The 13,097-nt window shown below is 37.9% G+C and overlaps 1 protein-coding gene and 1 long non-coding RNA gene across 2 annotated transcripts in view; one reads left to right on the top strand and one right to left on the bottom strand.

Annotated features, from left to right (window-relative positions):
* Positions 1-13,097, top strand: part of AK5 (adenylate kinase 5) — a 93,882-nt gene that overhangs the window by 60,633 nt on the left and 20,152 nt on the right. Inside the window, exons 9-10 of the mRNA XM_084528663.1 lie at positions 7,916-7,958; positions 8,987-9,031. Coding sequence (XP_084384789.1) covers positions 7,916-7,958; positions 8,987-9,031 — 88 coding nt within the window. The remainder of the gene's footprint in view (positions 1-7,915; positions 7,959-8,986; positions 9,032-13,097) is intronic.
* The window catches only part of LOC311441024, a 76,953-nt gene that overhangs the window by 60,366 nt on the left and 3,490 nt on the right, over positions 1-13,097 (bottom strand). The gene's annotated exons all lie outside the window — the stretch shown is intronic.

Genomic DNA, 13,097 nt, shown 5'->3' with positions numbered 1-13,097 from the left:
CTAATAGCAGCTTGCCTCTCTGTTGCCAAACTAGAGGCCTTCTCCCTTCATGCACAAAAAAAGAAACACACAACTTTGCAGCTAAGTTTGTGAGTTCTGCCTTTTACACATCTACCTTTACAGCCCAGAGAACCTGTATAATTCATGGAGAATATCAGGCATCCCACACAGTTAATGCAAATAGGATCCACATCAGAACATTTCACATTGCACCTAAAGCTGTTAAAGAAATACGAAGGCACATCTAAAATCCACTCCCCAGATTTAGGCACCTCAGACAGGGCCACGGACAGGCTCTGGTCACGCAGTCCAGCACCCCAGAAGACCACTACCAAAGCCCTTCCTTCAAAGCATTTTATCAACAACTCCTATATTTTAAAGTATTAAGGAAGAAACATTTCTGTAGAAAATATTAATATTTACTAATCACTGTCAAAGTACACTATAGAATTTTATATTGACATTTTAAACTGCAATGATAGCAAGGATGCTATTTTACTATATGGGATAGAGAAGTGCTTTTTAAATAACTTATTTGTATTGAAACAGCAGGGTGGCTTTTCAGGGCATAATAGAGACACAAATAATCCTCTAAGTATTTTCTTGAAACTCTGTGTTTCCTATTTGGTGTCTTTTTCCTCCTTATGTATCAAAAGACTGTGTAATCTTTAGTAATTTGGGCTTAAATACTGCTCATAAAGAGGGAAGTGGTTTGGTTTTAGAATTCTTTCACAGTGGTGCCTCTTGGATCAGTGGAGTGTTTTCATGGTTAACATCCTTTTCAGCAGATTACTTCTTTATAAATACTGTAGAAGCTCCTTGTTGTTATAAACTAACCCATAAAACATAAATAAGTGTTTTAGTAAACTTAGAATAGGCATGGTCAAAAGTTAAGCTTGTCTCAAAGGTCGTTGAGAGAGAAAGATTTGAGCACAGCTGTCAAATTCTGTCTCAATAGCAGCAAATCACAGGATGTGAGGCCACATGCTGGTCTTATTTTACAACACCCTGTTCATGTCCTTCTCCATGCCAAATTCTTTCAGGCAATGCTCTATTTCCATATTTTAAAAGGTCTGTTCTCATTAGCTACATTTCCTGGGTCTACATTTCTTCCCTCTTTTTCCCTGCTGCAGTTCTGAGAGCCATATATCAGCACTCTGTGTGCCTGTGCACGTGTCTGCTTATTGTAATGCCTAACGTGATCAGGGCAGAGCACTGCCCCCAGCCATTGCTCGCTGTCTCAAGACCTGATCATCTGTCAGTCATGGCAATGGTGCTTGCTAATTCTTGCAGTGCCATCCTGAAACAAAACTGCCCTTTTTTTTTTTTTTCCTTCACTTGCAGTGCTAAACTACAATTGGCAGTTTAAAGAACAGAGATTTATATCAAACGTGGTACTGCGTAGAGCCTTGGGTGCACTCTGCAGCGTGTTATGCTGGGCATGGGTTGCACTGAGCTTGGAAGGGAGCAAGCAATAGGAAATACTTCTGAGCACATAGACAATTGCAGACATAGCTAACAGACGACACACTTTCATCTAAAAGAAAGAAATAAAGGAGTACATACATCATATAGAAAATTAAATGTTCTTAGAAAACTCAGGAGATTACAAGTGAAAGTTACACCCTGCCCTTGACTCCTTGGCCATTTTGTTCTAAAAGATGGTTTGAATTGCTGCAACAAATCTTTAAGACTAACGACAGGTTACTTCTCACAGGTTACTGCACCTGTCCCTGAGTTTCATTTTCATAAAATAGCAGGGCTGACACTAGCAAGACAAATGGGTGGTAACAATAACAACTCATGGAAACAGATGCACACCACTGTGGGTTATCTCTGGGAAGTAACACCCTGAACGAAAAGTGCTTTCCAAGGAATGGGTCATTGAGTTCCACCATAACTGAATCTCGTCAAACCTTTGACATCTTTGCAGCATAATCTTCCCAGAAATCTAATTAAGACTGTCCTGCAGAAAAGCCTTTATCACCTAAAGTAAAAAAAACAAAAACAAAAACAAAACTGCATTCCAGTTCTGCAGACAGCACCAACAGTGTATAATTTGAGGAATCCTTTCATTAGCATCATTGTTAGCAGCCTAAGACCGGGAGTGAAGCAGCACCGAGTCCGCAGTTGAAATGCACTGGCAGGTTTCCTACTGCACTTTTCTCTGCCGCAGTGGCTTAATGTAACAAAAAGCCCCCAGGGGAGAAATTCCACCAAGAAGCATAAATACTCAACATAGAGAATTGTTTTAGGAGTGACGACGAGGTGCAGAAAAGAGGAATGATTAAGAAAAAAAATATGTAATTTTTTCTGGCAATAATTTTGTAGGCACTAGGAACTTTTTATAACAATAGATCTACTGAAAAGTAACATAACTGTAACATAAAGTATTTTAAAATGAGCAATAGATAATAACTATGAACAGAAAATATAGCTGTTGAGTGTTCTCTACTGTCTGCAAAGCACAAAGGTGTATTTTAAAAGCCACAGTTCTTCTTCAGTTCAGATATAATCATAGAATCACTCAGGTTGGAAAAGACCTCTAAGATCATCTAGTCCAACCTTTAACTTAGTAGCACGGTTTAGTGGTGGACTTAGTGCTAAGTTCTACTGCTGTCCTCGCGAGGTTAGATGTTTAACACACTGCACAAACTGCAGCTGAAGCGTGTGATTTACCAGAACATTCTTACACAGCTCCGATCATGCAAAATGCTGCTGCCCTGCTGGAAAAGGTGTACTCACAGCATGTCTTGTTTTTTTCAGTTTGCCCTTTCAAAGTTAATTTCTTTGATTTTTTTTATTTTTATTTTTTTATCTATCATGATAGTGCCTGGAAATTAATATGAATCTAAATAAATTATGCTTTTTTCTTAGTAATCACATATTATTTTTGTCATAAAATACCCTACAGAAAGTTAAAGAAAACCACATACCTACAGCAAACAGATAGCAATTTTTCTCCCTCTAAACTACTGATGGGTACTTTTCTTCATACTATCAAGAACAAGAATGAAAAATCTGAAAACGACCCACATATCCTTTAAATCAAGATAAGCACGATCTTGGTTTATAACAAATGGTTAAAAACAAATTCATTTCCATCTCTGTATGGGTATTATTTTCTTCTCTTTTCAGAATGGATAATGAAGTTTATTTTAAAAGTAAAGTGACATAGAAATTCTTGTCTTTGGTAGGAACTCAAAGGTAAAGGGGAATCATAGGAATCTAATAATCTGTCAGCATTTTGTGGATGCTATTACAAAAAATATATAATCTGCAGTTCCTGGTTGTATGCACAACAAACAAAAATCACCTCAAATAACATTAGCACTGTTTTCTCATCTTAATTACTATTAGTCCCTTTTGACACAAATAACTCCACTCTGCTGAACAGTATGAACTGTATAAGAAGATATGCCTTTTGGGGAAAGAAAAGCCTTCAAGTCAGAGTGTATTCATAGTGAATCTTATCTTATTTACACATATTCATTAGTTCTGGACCAGAGGAGGTCAGAGCACAGCAGCTCCCCCCTTTCCAGAGGCATAACTCAACGCGAAGCTTGCAGAAAGCAGCTCAGCCTCAAAGAGTGATTTGAGTCACAAATCAAATTTAAAGGCAAGCAACTGTATGGCTCATAAAATCTGTTCCCAGGGACCATTGCCCATACACTGGGTTACTTGCCGGTTTTATGTATCTCATCAAAACCAAACATTCATTCTTACAGGGAAGCAGGAATTTAGAAGAGAAATTCTACAGCTCAGCACTGACCAGCCCCAGTTTCTTCTCACACTTAACTTCAGCTTCCTAAAGCTTCTTTATGCTTTATAGTCTGAGTGCAGCCAAACTGCAGGTGTAAGGGCACCTGTCAGTGACACGAGATTTTGAAAAGCAGAGGCTGCTGCACATGTCTAATCTGCAAGACCAGCCAGATAGGCATATACCTACTAAGGTATTTGCAAAGAGATGTCAGACTCTACAACCACGCAGACAGTGACAGACTGGACCATGCTCATGCAGAGACATTGTATATCCTGAGGGTGCTGGACCTCATACTGCTTTCTGATATCCCTGACCATTCTTAATCAGTGAGAAAATTTATTTAATTGACAGCTGAAGTTGATTTTGAGGGTACTAGATGTAGAAGCATTAAATTAAATTTCAAATGTTTCTAGATGATATTATGTTATTAAGGAAAATGAGGTCAAAGCAAATATATTGTGAACTAAACAAGTGAAACTTGGAAATCTAAGTCCTAAACATGGCTCTACTTCTACATATAATTATTTCTTATTGACAAGTCACCTAACATCTCTGCTAAAATTAAAATACTGCAATTACCTCCATTCCCAAAGGAAGTTCAGGGATGATTTATGGGGAACTGTAGTGTTCTTTGAAGAAACAAAATGCAACAGGAGTATAAGTGTTTCACATACCTAACAGCAGCAAAGGGAGATCTACACCACCACAGCATGCTGAGAAATTGGTGGTTATATACACCTACATCCCCATTAAAGGGATGCTGATGACATCACTGTAATAAAACTATAATCAGTTCTTGCTTGTACTTTCTACTTTAGTACAGTATGACAACATGTATAGTTATATTTGCCTATGTTGCTCTTTTTTTTTTTTTTTTTTTTTTTTTTTACTTACAGATCAATTTTGATTTTTCCTTATTCCCACTCCACCCCCCTTTTTTAATATATATATTTTTACTTGCTCAAAGAATTGCTGGTATGGCACAATATGATAGATACATGTGTGTAAAATATTCAGCTAATAACATACAAATTGCCTTCAGACCAAGATCAGCCATAGTTAGGGTCTTGCTACTATTTTTTGTTCTAACTTCTGCCAAATAACTCAGAAGAAAGGGTGAAAATTCTCACAGAAACAAAATACAAAGTTACTTGCAAGTTGAATATTATCCAGATCTGTGATAGAGATTGGTTGACTTGCTGAAGCATAAGATGGAATATTCCTTCTAGGGTTTGCTATCAGCTGTGCCACACTAATTGATGTTTTCAGGTAATATCTGTAGACATTACATGGCTTCAGAGGCTGCTGGAATTACAAACCACTCACCTTTCTTCAGAGCTCATTAGATACAAGATTGTCTTCCTCACCTTGCTTTCAGCTAAATGGAGACAGCTACACCTAGAATACCACTACTGTTCTGCTGCTCTATCGCTGTATTCCTGATGGTGATGTTGTGTAAATTATATTTTGGAGTTGGTGATACTTTTCTGTATGCGGTCACTCGCTAAATCCAACAGCTATTTTCCAAAGCACTTTGGTAAGCAGGTGGAACAGTGCTTTCAAGCCAAAAGAGGTTCTGTCATTCACAGGTTACAGACCTTTTGCTAGAAATATGCTGTTAGAAGTAAGTATTGTCAAACATAAACCATGAGCACAGTGGGATTAACCAGGATGCAAGCCTCCTACTCTCCACAAAGGACTCCACGCTGTGAAGTATGGCTTTCTTGACCCAAATCAGCAGGAAAACTGATTGTACTTTCGAGGAGACTAGGAAGAAATGGGTAAAGGGAAATGGTTCTGTGTAGAACTTACTAACAGAATAACAAAAGCTGTGAACACCTTATCCAAACTGACTGTGGCCCCACTGTTCTAATTTGTTCCTCCAAGCACTTCTCAAAGCTCCCCTAGAGACCAAGCTGTCAGGACCTCTTTCCACTCTGAGCTAGGTACCATTGAATTCTGTGTGGGAAAAAAAAAAGTTTTTATAGCATGACTTATTCTGTGAACTGTGGAGAGCTTGTTTTGCCATGGAAGTTCAGTGGGGCCAGCAGTCCCACTCACATCAAGCTGGATGTTGAGTTGTCCCCCTAAAATTATAGAACAGGTGCCTTTTGGAGGGGAGAAAAAAAAAGTGGAAAAAAAATTACTTTTCAAAACCACTATTTCTATACCTGAAAGATGAGCAGGTACTGGTTTAAACAGGATTTCTTATTTTGAATTTCTGTGTTGGTCAGCGTGACCAAAACTTCTTGTTTACCTACTTTTGAACTGTAATTAGAATCTACTTCAATGGCTTTTCATAGCCCTTATTCCTTATGTGAACATGAGTGGTTAGCTAGTTAACCTCTTGGTCTATTAAAGCAGATAACGTTGGCGAATAATAACAATTAAAAAAAAAGAAAAAAAAAAAAAAGGGCTGATAGCTTGTTTAGCTTCACCTTTGTCTCTAGTTCTTACATATTTTAGCTCTAAAAAATGAGAGCTGTTCCTGACTTAAATGGACCTTTATTATCACCTGCTGCTCTGAGCAGCCCACCAGGGTTAGAGGCAATTTCATTCTGCAATTACAGGGGAGAACAAAGTATATTATTTAAAAGAGCATTACTTGAAAGAAGGAATGCCACATTCATTTGATCACAAGGTAAACTGGTGACTGTGATCTTGATTTTTAAAGAAACCTTACTCTAAACTTTGTCCCTAAAGTGACTTGCATTCATAAACCTTCAAAGGCATGATAAGAAGCTGAATCTAAAACCAGGCCATTTATATGTAACATATCCTTTGGAGGGTCAAAAATTTTATTGTATTATTACTTCAAAAAAAAAAAAATGCAGGATTAATTCTGTCACTTGAGTTGTAGGAAAAAAAATCTTTCATTTTGACATTTTTCCCCTGGAATACTCTTGCAAACTTTAATTTTTCCTTCTGAAAGAAGATAAAGGCAAACCTGCTGCAGCATAATAGGCTGAGAATCACTGCAAATCAGAGAATGAAAGTGTTCTGCGTGGTCGGTGTAATGGTACTTCAGCCTAATGAAGAGCGCTTGTGTTTCAGTGATAATGGGAACACAGGGAGAAACCTGAAAGCATAGTGCATGAGCCCTGCAAAATGCAGCAGCCAGCGTTTATCTGTTCTGGTCACCATGCTGTTCGTTCCCCTTAATCTACGCACGCAGCAATACACGGTCCTAACAGCGGGTGTTTCTGACACCATACTGAAGGAGAACTCCAAAAGACTACAGCCTGATAACCCTGCACTAGTGTTGAATACATAGAATTCACAAGGTTATTTTGAGGGGACTAGCACAACATGTACTGTGCTGATATGGTGCAGTGATTATGTAATATATGCATGTTACTGGCAAGGTTATTATCTATATTTTATAGACTAGATTATGGCACTGACAACGTGAATGTATCGGCACTACATAACCCAGACTACAACCTACATATACGTATACAATTCTGATTTATATGAACAGCAAATAATTCCCACTCTGATGCTCTTGCTGGCCAACATGCACAAATTTTTGTAGGTTATACCATACAGGACATGGCAAAATAACCCCAAATGGCCAACCATCAGGGGAAAAAAACAAAACAAAACAAAACAAACAAAAAAAAAAAACCAACCAACCATACCAAGTTTCCCATTTCCCTGGTGTGATCCCTCTTTTAGTTTAGCAGCCTTTATAACAAGTTGTAGCTTGCACTGCGTTCTGAAGGTCAACAAATTCAAGTTGGTTTAAACCAAAGGCTAATTTTGTCTTCATATTGTAGCTCACTTCTAGCACTTGCTCCAGCGTTGCCTTTCCAGCACTTACAGTTTATCATCCACACTCCCAAAGCAATTCAGCGTGCACAGTGGCTGCTTATTTGATGGGCTGGAGCTGTGCAGCTGGACACTGAAGCACACAAAGCACAGAAATCAGTGTGGGCCAGTGAATCACCTCCAGTTACCTTTGCTTCTCCATGTTCACATTGTACAGACTTGAAACAACATTCCTGTGACATTGTTAATCTTGTCTCAACATACATTAAAATTCAAAGGGTTATAAAATGGAGAAGATACAGACATACAGATAAGTAGACAGAAGTGATGCAAACTGTTCAAGAAAAATCTATTTCAATTTGTCAATTGCTTAATTAACAGGAGGAGGATCAGTCAAGTTTTTCTGGTTATGGGAGCACAGGAGGTGAGTTTCTTTTTCAGTATAATTTCGCATTTAATTTTGAAACCTTTTATTTCCCCTTATATTTAAAAAGCTACATAAAAAGGAAAATGAATTCAGATTATTTATAGTGTGAAAGTTGTCTCAAAATATTACCATGTAAATTCTCTTTGAACACAAAGCTTATAAAAGACATTTCTACACTCCAAAATTATTTGAAAATATGACTGTTAATTATATCAGATAGATGGTTTCAGACATTGGCAGTTATGAAAAGCTTGTTGGAAAGTACAAGCTGCTAAGAGTCCAAGATGAACATAATAATTAATGAAAACCTTCTACATCTAATCACATGTAGTAAGAGATGTAGATGCTTCTACATAACACACTAAACAAAATTATATGTAGTAAATGAATGTGTGTTGGAAGTGGTTTACTGAAAGACATAATAAAATTCCAGCAGGCTCAGATGGTGCAGGATTGCCCTCTATCTTGGTATAATTGGGGCAGTAACTAGGACTCAGACTAGAAGGGATTGCTTTAAAAAAAAAGAAAAAAGAAAAAAAAAGCTTCAGTAAAAGGTAGCACTTCACTGCATACAATAGTTTTGATACTAAAATGACACATTATTTGGCTGATCTGAGACAAAGGAATTTAAGACTACATCTCAGATGTAGTACACCAAATATAATCTTAATAGGATATGGACACATTTCTGTACCAATTACAATCTAATTATACATTCAAAGAAAGATGCAATGGCTCAGGAGGCACATTATTACATCAAGATGTATCTGCTTCTCATTTTTTATTTAAGTCAATGTATATATGCAAGGTCTAGTTTTCAGGTGACTTTTTTTTTTTTTTTTTTTTAAATATATCTGCAGCAACAGCTACAAGGCTGGGGGATAAATAAGCAAGATAATTGTGTCTTTTGGTATGCATGGTATTATAGCAGAAAGCAAATCCAGGGGAAAAAAATCACTATGGAAAGTAGGCAAGACGAAAATGAGTAGGTGCTGCTAACTCAAGAATTTGTATTTTTATCTTAGATTTTTCAGAAGACCTGAGGAAATCAAACATCATTTTTGTAGTTGGTAAGTAGGATTCCTTATCTAACTGCTACATTCGCAAATCCTTGGCTTTTGGTTTTAATTCTATGATTTCTTTTAAAGTTTGGCAGAAGGGTTTGGCTGAGTATTTACACGACAGTGGTGGTGCAGTCTTTGGAAAAGGAGGTAGAAATTAATATCATGTTCTTAACCTGGCACTGGCCATGCTAACAATGGCTGTGTAAAGTTCAGAGCAAGAAATATGTCCAAGTGTGAACTGATTCAAAGTGACCTTAGTTCTGCAGTTACAGCGCTGCTGTGTGATCCCACATGACAGAGCTGTCTCACAGGCATTAGTTAAGACTACTAGCTTGGACTTCTGACTTATAACTTTAAGGTTTAGATGAAAGAGTCAGGTCTCTTTACCTCTTCATATACAAAACATCTTCTGTAAATACCAGTTTCACTCCCACATTTGCTTAACATGGCATTAAAAGTCAACGGAGATTCAAGCTTTACTTTATATTTGCTTTCTGTAAGTCCACAGAGGAAAAGCATCATGTCAATATCCATTATTATATAAACATGACTAACGTAAGCCACAAACACTTGGAACAGCCTTTTGAAAAACATTATAACCAGAAGACCAACAAGTTTCAAGAGAAAGCTGGAAAGGATCATTGCTTTCTTTAAAAAATCAGTTTTTCAGAGCAGTTTTACAAAACTAAGCAAGATCAGTACATTTCAATGGACGTAAGGAGAGAGACCCAAATATGGGTGTTACAGAAAAAGTAAGTCACTTTGTGTGTTCATTTTCCTAAGGAAAAAAAAAAAAAAAAAAAAAAAGGAGATGTGCCTTCTGAAATGAGTCATAAATAAATGTCTCCTGAATCCTGAATAAAACTTCCAAAATCATTTCGATGCCAGCAGGTCAAGAGAGATGACCTCCCTACTGCTCACTGGGGAAGCTGCACCTGGAGGACTGCCTCCAGCTGTGGGCTCCCCAGCAGAAGATACCGACTTGCTAGAGCAAGTCTGTGAGAGGCCAAGAGCTGGAACAGCCTGGAGAAGGAAGGCTCCAGGGCAAACTTACTAATGTGTGTGCCTGAAGCACCTGAACAGAGGAACTGAAGATGAGGGAGCTAAACACTTATCAGTAGCACCCCGTGACAGGAGAAGAAGCAGTGAGGACAACTTTAATACACAAGAAATTCCACCTGAGGACAAGGAAACACCTGTTTTTCTGCTGTCAGGATAGTCAAACAGTGGAATAGATTGCCCAGAGAGGCCATAGTCTCCATCCCTGAAGGTACTCAAAACCTGACTGGACTCAGTCCTGGTCAGCCTGCTGCAGCTGGCCATACTTTACCAGTGCTGAAAATCCCAAGAGGTTCCTTCCAACCTAAGAAGATCCTGTTAGTAGATGGCATGTCTGTGTGTTGTAATTCTAGCTTACCTTATCTTATTCCAAATAAGAGTTGACTCAGTTTATTGCAGATATATATTGCATATGATGCGTTTGACATAATTAGGTTACCAAACAGCTCGTTGGAGACTTCTCTTAGGGGAAAAAAAATACATAACACTTAATTCTCAACCTTCAAGAAAACTGTAATTCCACACTTACTGGAGTACGTCTTCTTGCTGTTTGCCACAGTGACAAATTTTCCCTTCTCTCTGCTTCACATATCTTACTGGGAAATTACATTTTGGTTTGTACAGACATTAAAAAAAATGTGAAGCAGCTCAGGGAATTTTGTCTTTAAAATTGCCTGTGGTAAGGCATATTTCTCATATAACTTTGGAGTGCTCTCTCCTTTTCAAGGAGTGGTTTTTAACTCCACTTAGATTTTTTTTTTTTTAAATAGACCATCCACTAGTCATCTTCCAGCTTGAAACTTAAAATTCACCTCTTCTCTATTTATTCCTGTCCTTAAATCAATTTCAGATTTTCCATTAACTTATTTCTAGGAATGGAGGAAAAACCAGCTTAATCAAAAGCTCAAGTTTCCTTCACGGAAAATGTTATAATAAAAAATTTGACTAAGTCCAAACATGCAGTACTTTTCAACAGATTATGTAGAATGATAAAAATTTTCCCAAAAATAACCTCCCAAAAAACTTCTTGAAGTCTGATGTGAGGTGTGAGGGTAATTTTTCTGTATTTTACTTTTTTGATGTTACCAACATGAAAGTGCCAAGGTCTCTCATTTGGCTGCAAAATCTTCATTTTGCTAGAGCCAAGTAGTGAAGATAAACAGTGTTATTTTTCAGACTTTTTGCTGGCGCTAGGTCAGAGTGGCCACAGGGTCATTTTTCTTGGGGCCTTTTCAGGCAAGTAAATCTGCATCAGTAGTTTGTTGACCCTCACGCACTCCACGTTTAACACTATACACACTAGTCAAACACATACTATTTACCTGGGCAGCAAAGTTGCCTTACACATGACTCAAGTCTGATCACTAAAAATTATGCAAGGAAAAAAAAAAAAAAAACTTCCAAGAAACCTCAAAGGAGCAGAACATAATTTTCCAAGAAAATGCAAGCTGGGGTAGGGGGAGCACCCCAGAAATTCTCAGTGGCCAAGTACCCCATCTCAGTGGACAGCTGAGAACAAGTGCATGGAGCTGGACGGGCTCAGCCCTTCATACCTCGAGTAGAAAGCAGTCAGAGAGACTTGAGATTTGAACAACTTTATCTAACTGAACTTAGCCCTGATTTGACTAGAAGGTTTTACCAGAATAGCTCTCTAAGTTATTCTTCAGTACTTGCAATACAGCTCCTTCTACAATCAGATAGGCATAGGATGAGTAGTACTAATAATTAAAATTCAAATCAGTCCACATGCTAACTGTGAAAACTGATGAAAGCTGTTTTCTCTGACTTTCCATGTAAAGAACTCCAACGTTTTTTCTTTAGCAGGGATAAAACCTCAGTGATGCCCCCACGACATGCAGTCCAGGTTGTTTTTTCATTAAAATCCTCTTTCAGAAGAAAATATTTTATTTATTTTTAAGTAGCAGCAGCATACCTACATGGTTTCACTTAATCTTTTGTTCAGGACTTTAGTCTAGGTGCTACTGAGGAGCCTTCAGATCTTATGTTCTTAAGCTAAGCTTTTTGTATTTGTATAAATAATTCAAGTAGCCTTAGTAGAATTGCCAAATTGATCAAGGCCTCCAAAAATCATGGCCTGAATATAAAGATAGTTTGCCTAGGATTACTTTGTTTTCAATTTTGACTTCTGAGGCTCCACTGTACAGCTAGATTTCACCTACAAGCACTTTCCCATGACACTGGATATCCATGACACAAGGCTAATACCCACTACAAAAGCAAGGTATATAAATTGAAATATTTTAAAATAAATGGTGATATTCTTGTAAATTCTGCTGCTGGCATTTTATGTTGATGTTCATAGCGTGCAATATATGTCTGTCACTGCTGTATGATAAACTCACAAGATTTAGCAGGTTTAAAAAAGAGACACTCCAGTCTGTCGGTATGATGGTTTTCCCTTTACTAATACTTCTGCCAGCAAAGCCAGTTCACAGACTGCTCACGTTGCTTGTTCCTCTCCCTGCTTGCTCCCCATGGCAGTCCCAGCTCCCTTAGCATCATTAATTCATCCGTTTGTGCTGCTGTGCTCTAGGCCAGACCAGTACATTTGAATCACATGCATAGATTTGCAGTCTTTCATAGTTTGAGGGTGACTAGGGCCTGAGGTAGAGCAGGTGTAAGTTTGTTGGAAGATCTTTTTACGATCTAGTGCAGGCTGTGGTTAAATATTCAGAAGTGCTGCTCAGGCAGTTGTCATTTCTCCCCACCCACTGAGAGCACTCTTTTCCTGCCCTTGAATGACTCTCCATGAAGCATTTCTGCAGTCAATAAAGCAGGAAAGGTGATCGCCTAAGTCGGCAGGGCTATCAGTAAGTTATTTATCCCAATATCTTTTTATACAATTTAACAGGCAACTGAATCAACATAATGGAATAGAAATCTGTGCTAAGAGAGCACACAGACCTTTTAATCCCAGTTTGCTTACAGAAAAATCAATATGCCAAACTACATGTAATTTTTATGCTCTGTCTAGTACCCTGGTTCTAGATAT

This window comes from Aythya ferina (assembly GCF_964211825.1).
Source record: "Aythya ferina genome assembly, chromosome: 8".
Lineage (NCBI taxonomy): Eukaryota > Metazoa > Chordata > Aves > Anseriformes > Anatidae > Aythya > Aythya ferina.
Note: the sequence above shows the minus strand (reverse complement) of the source record. Positions and strands in the feature narration are given on the sequence as shown.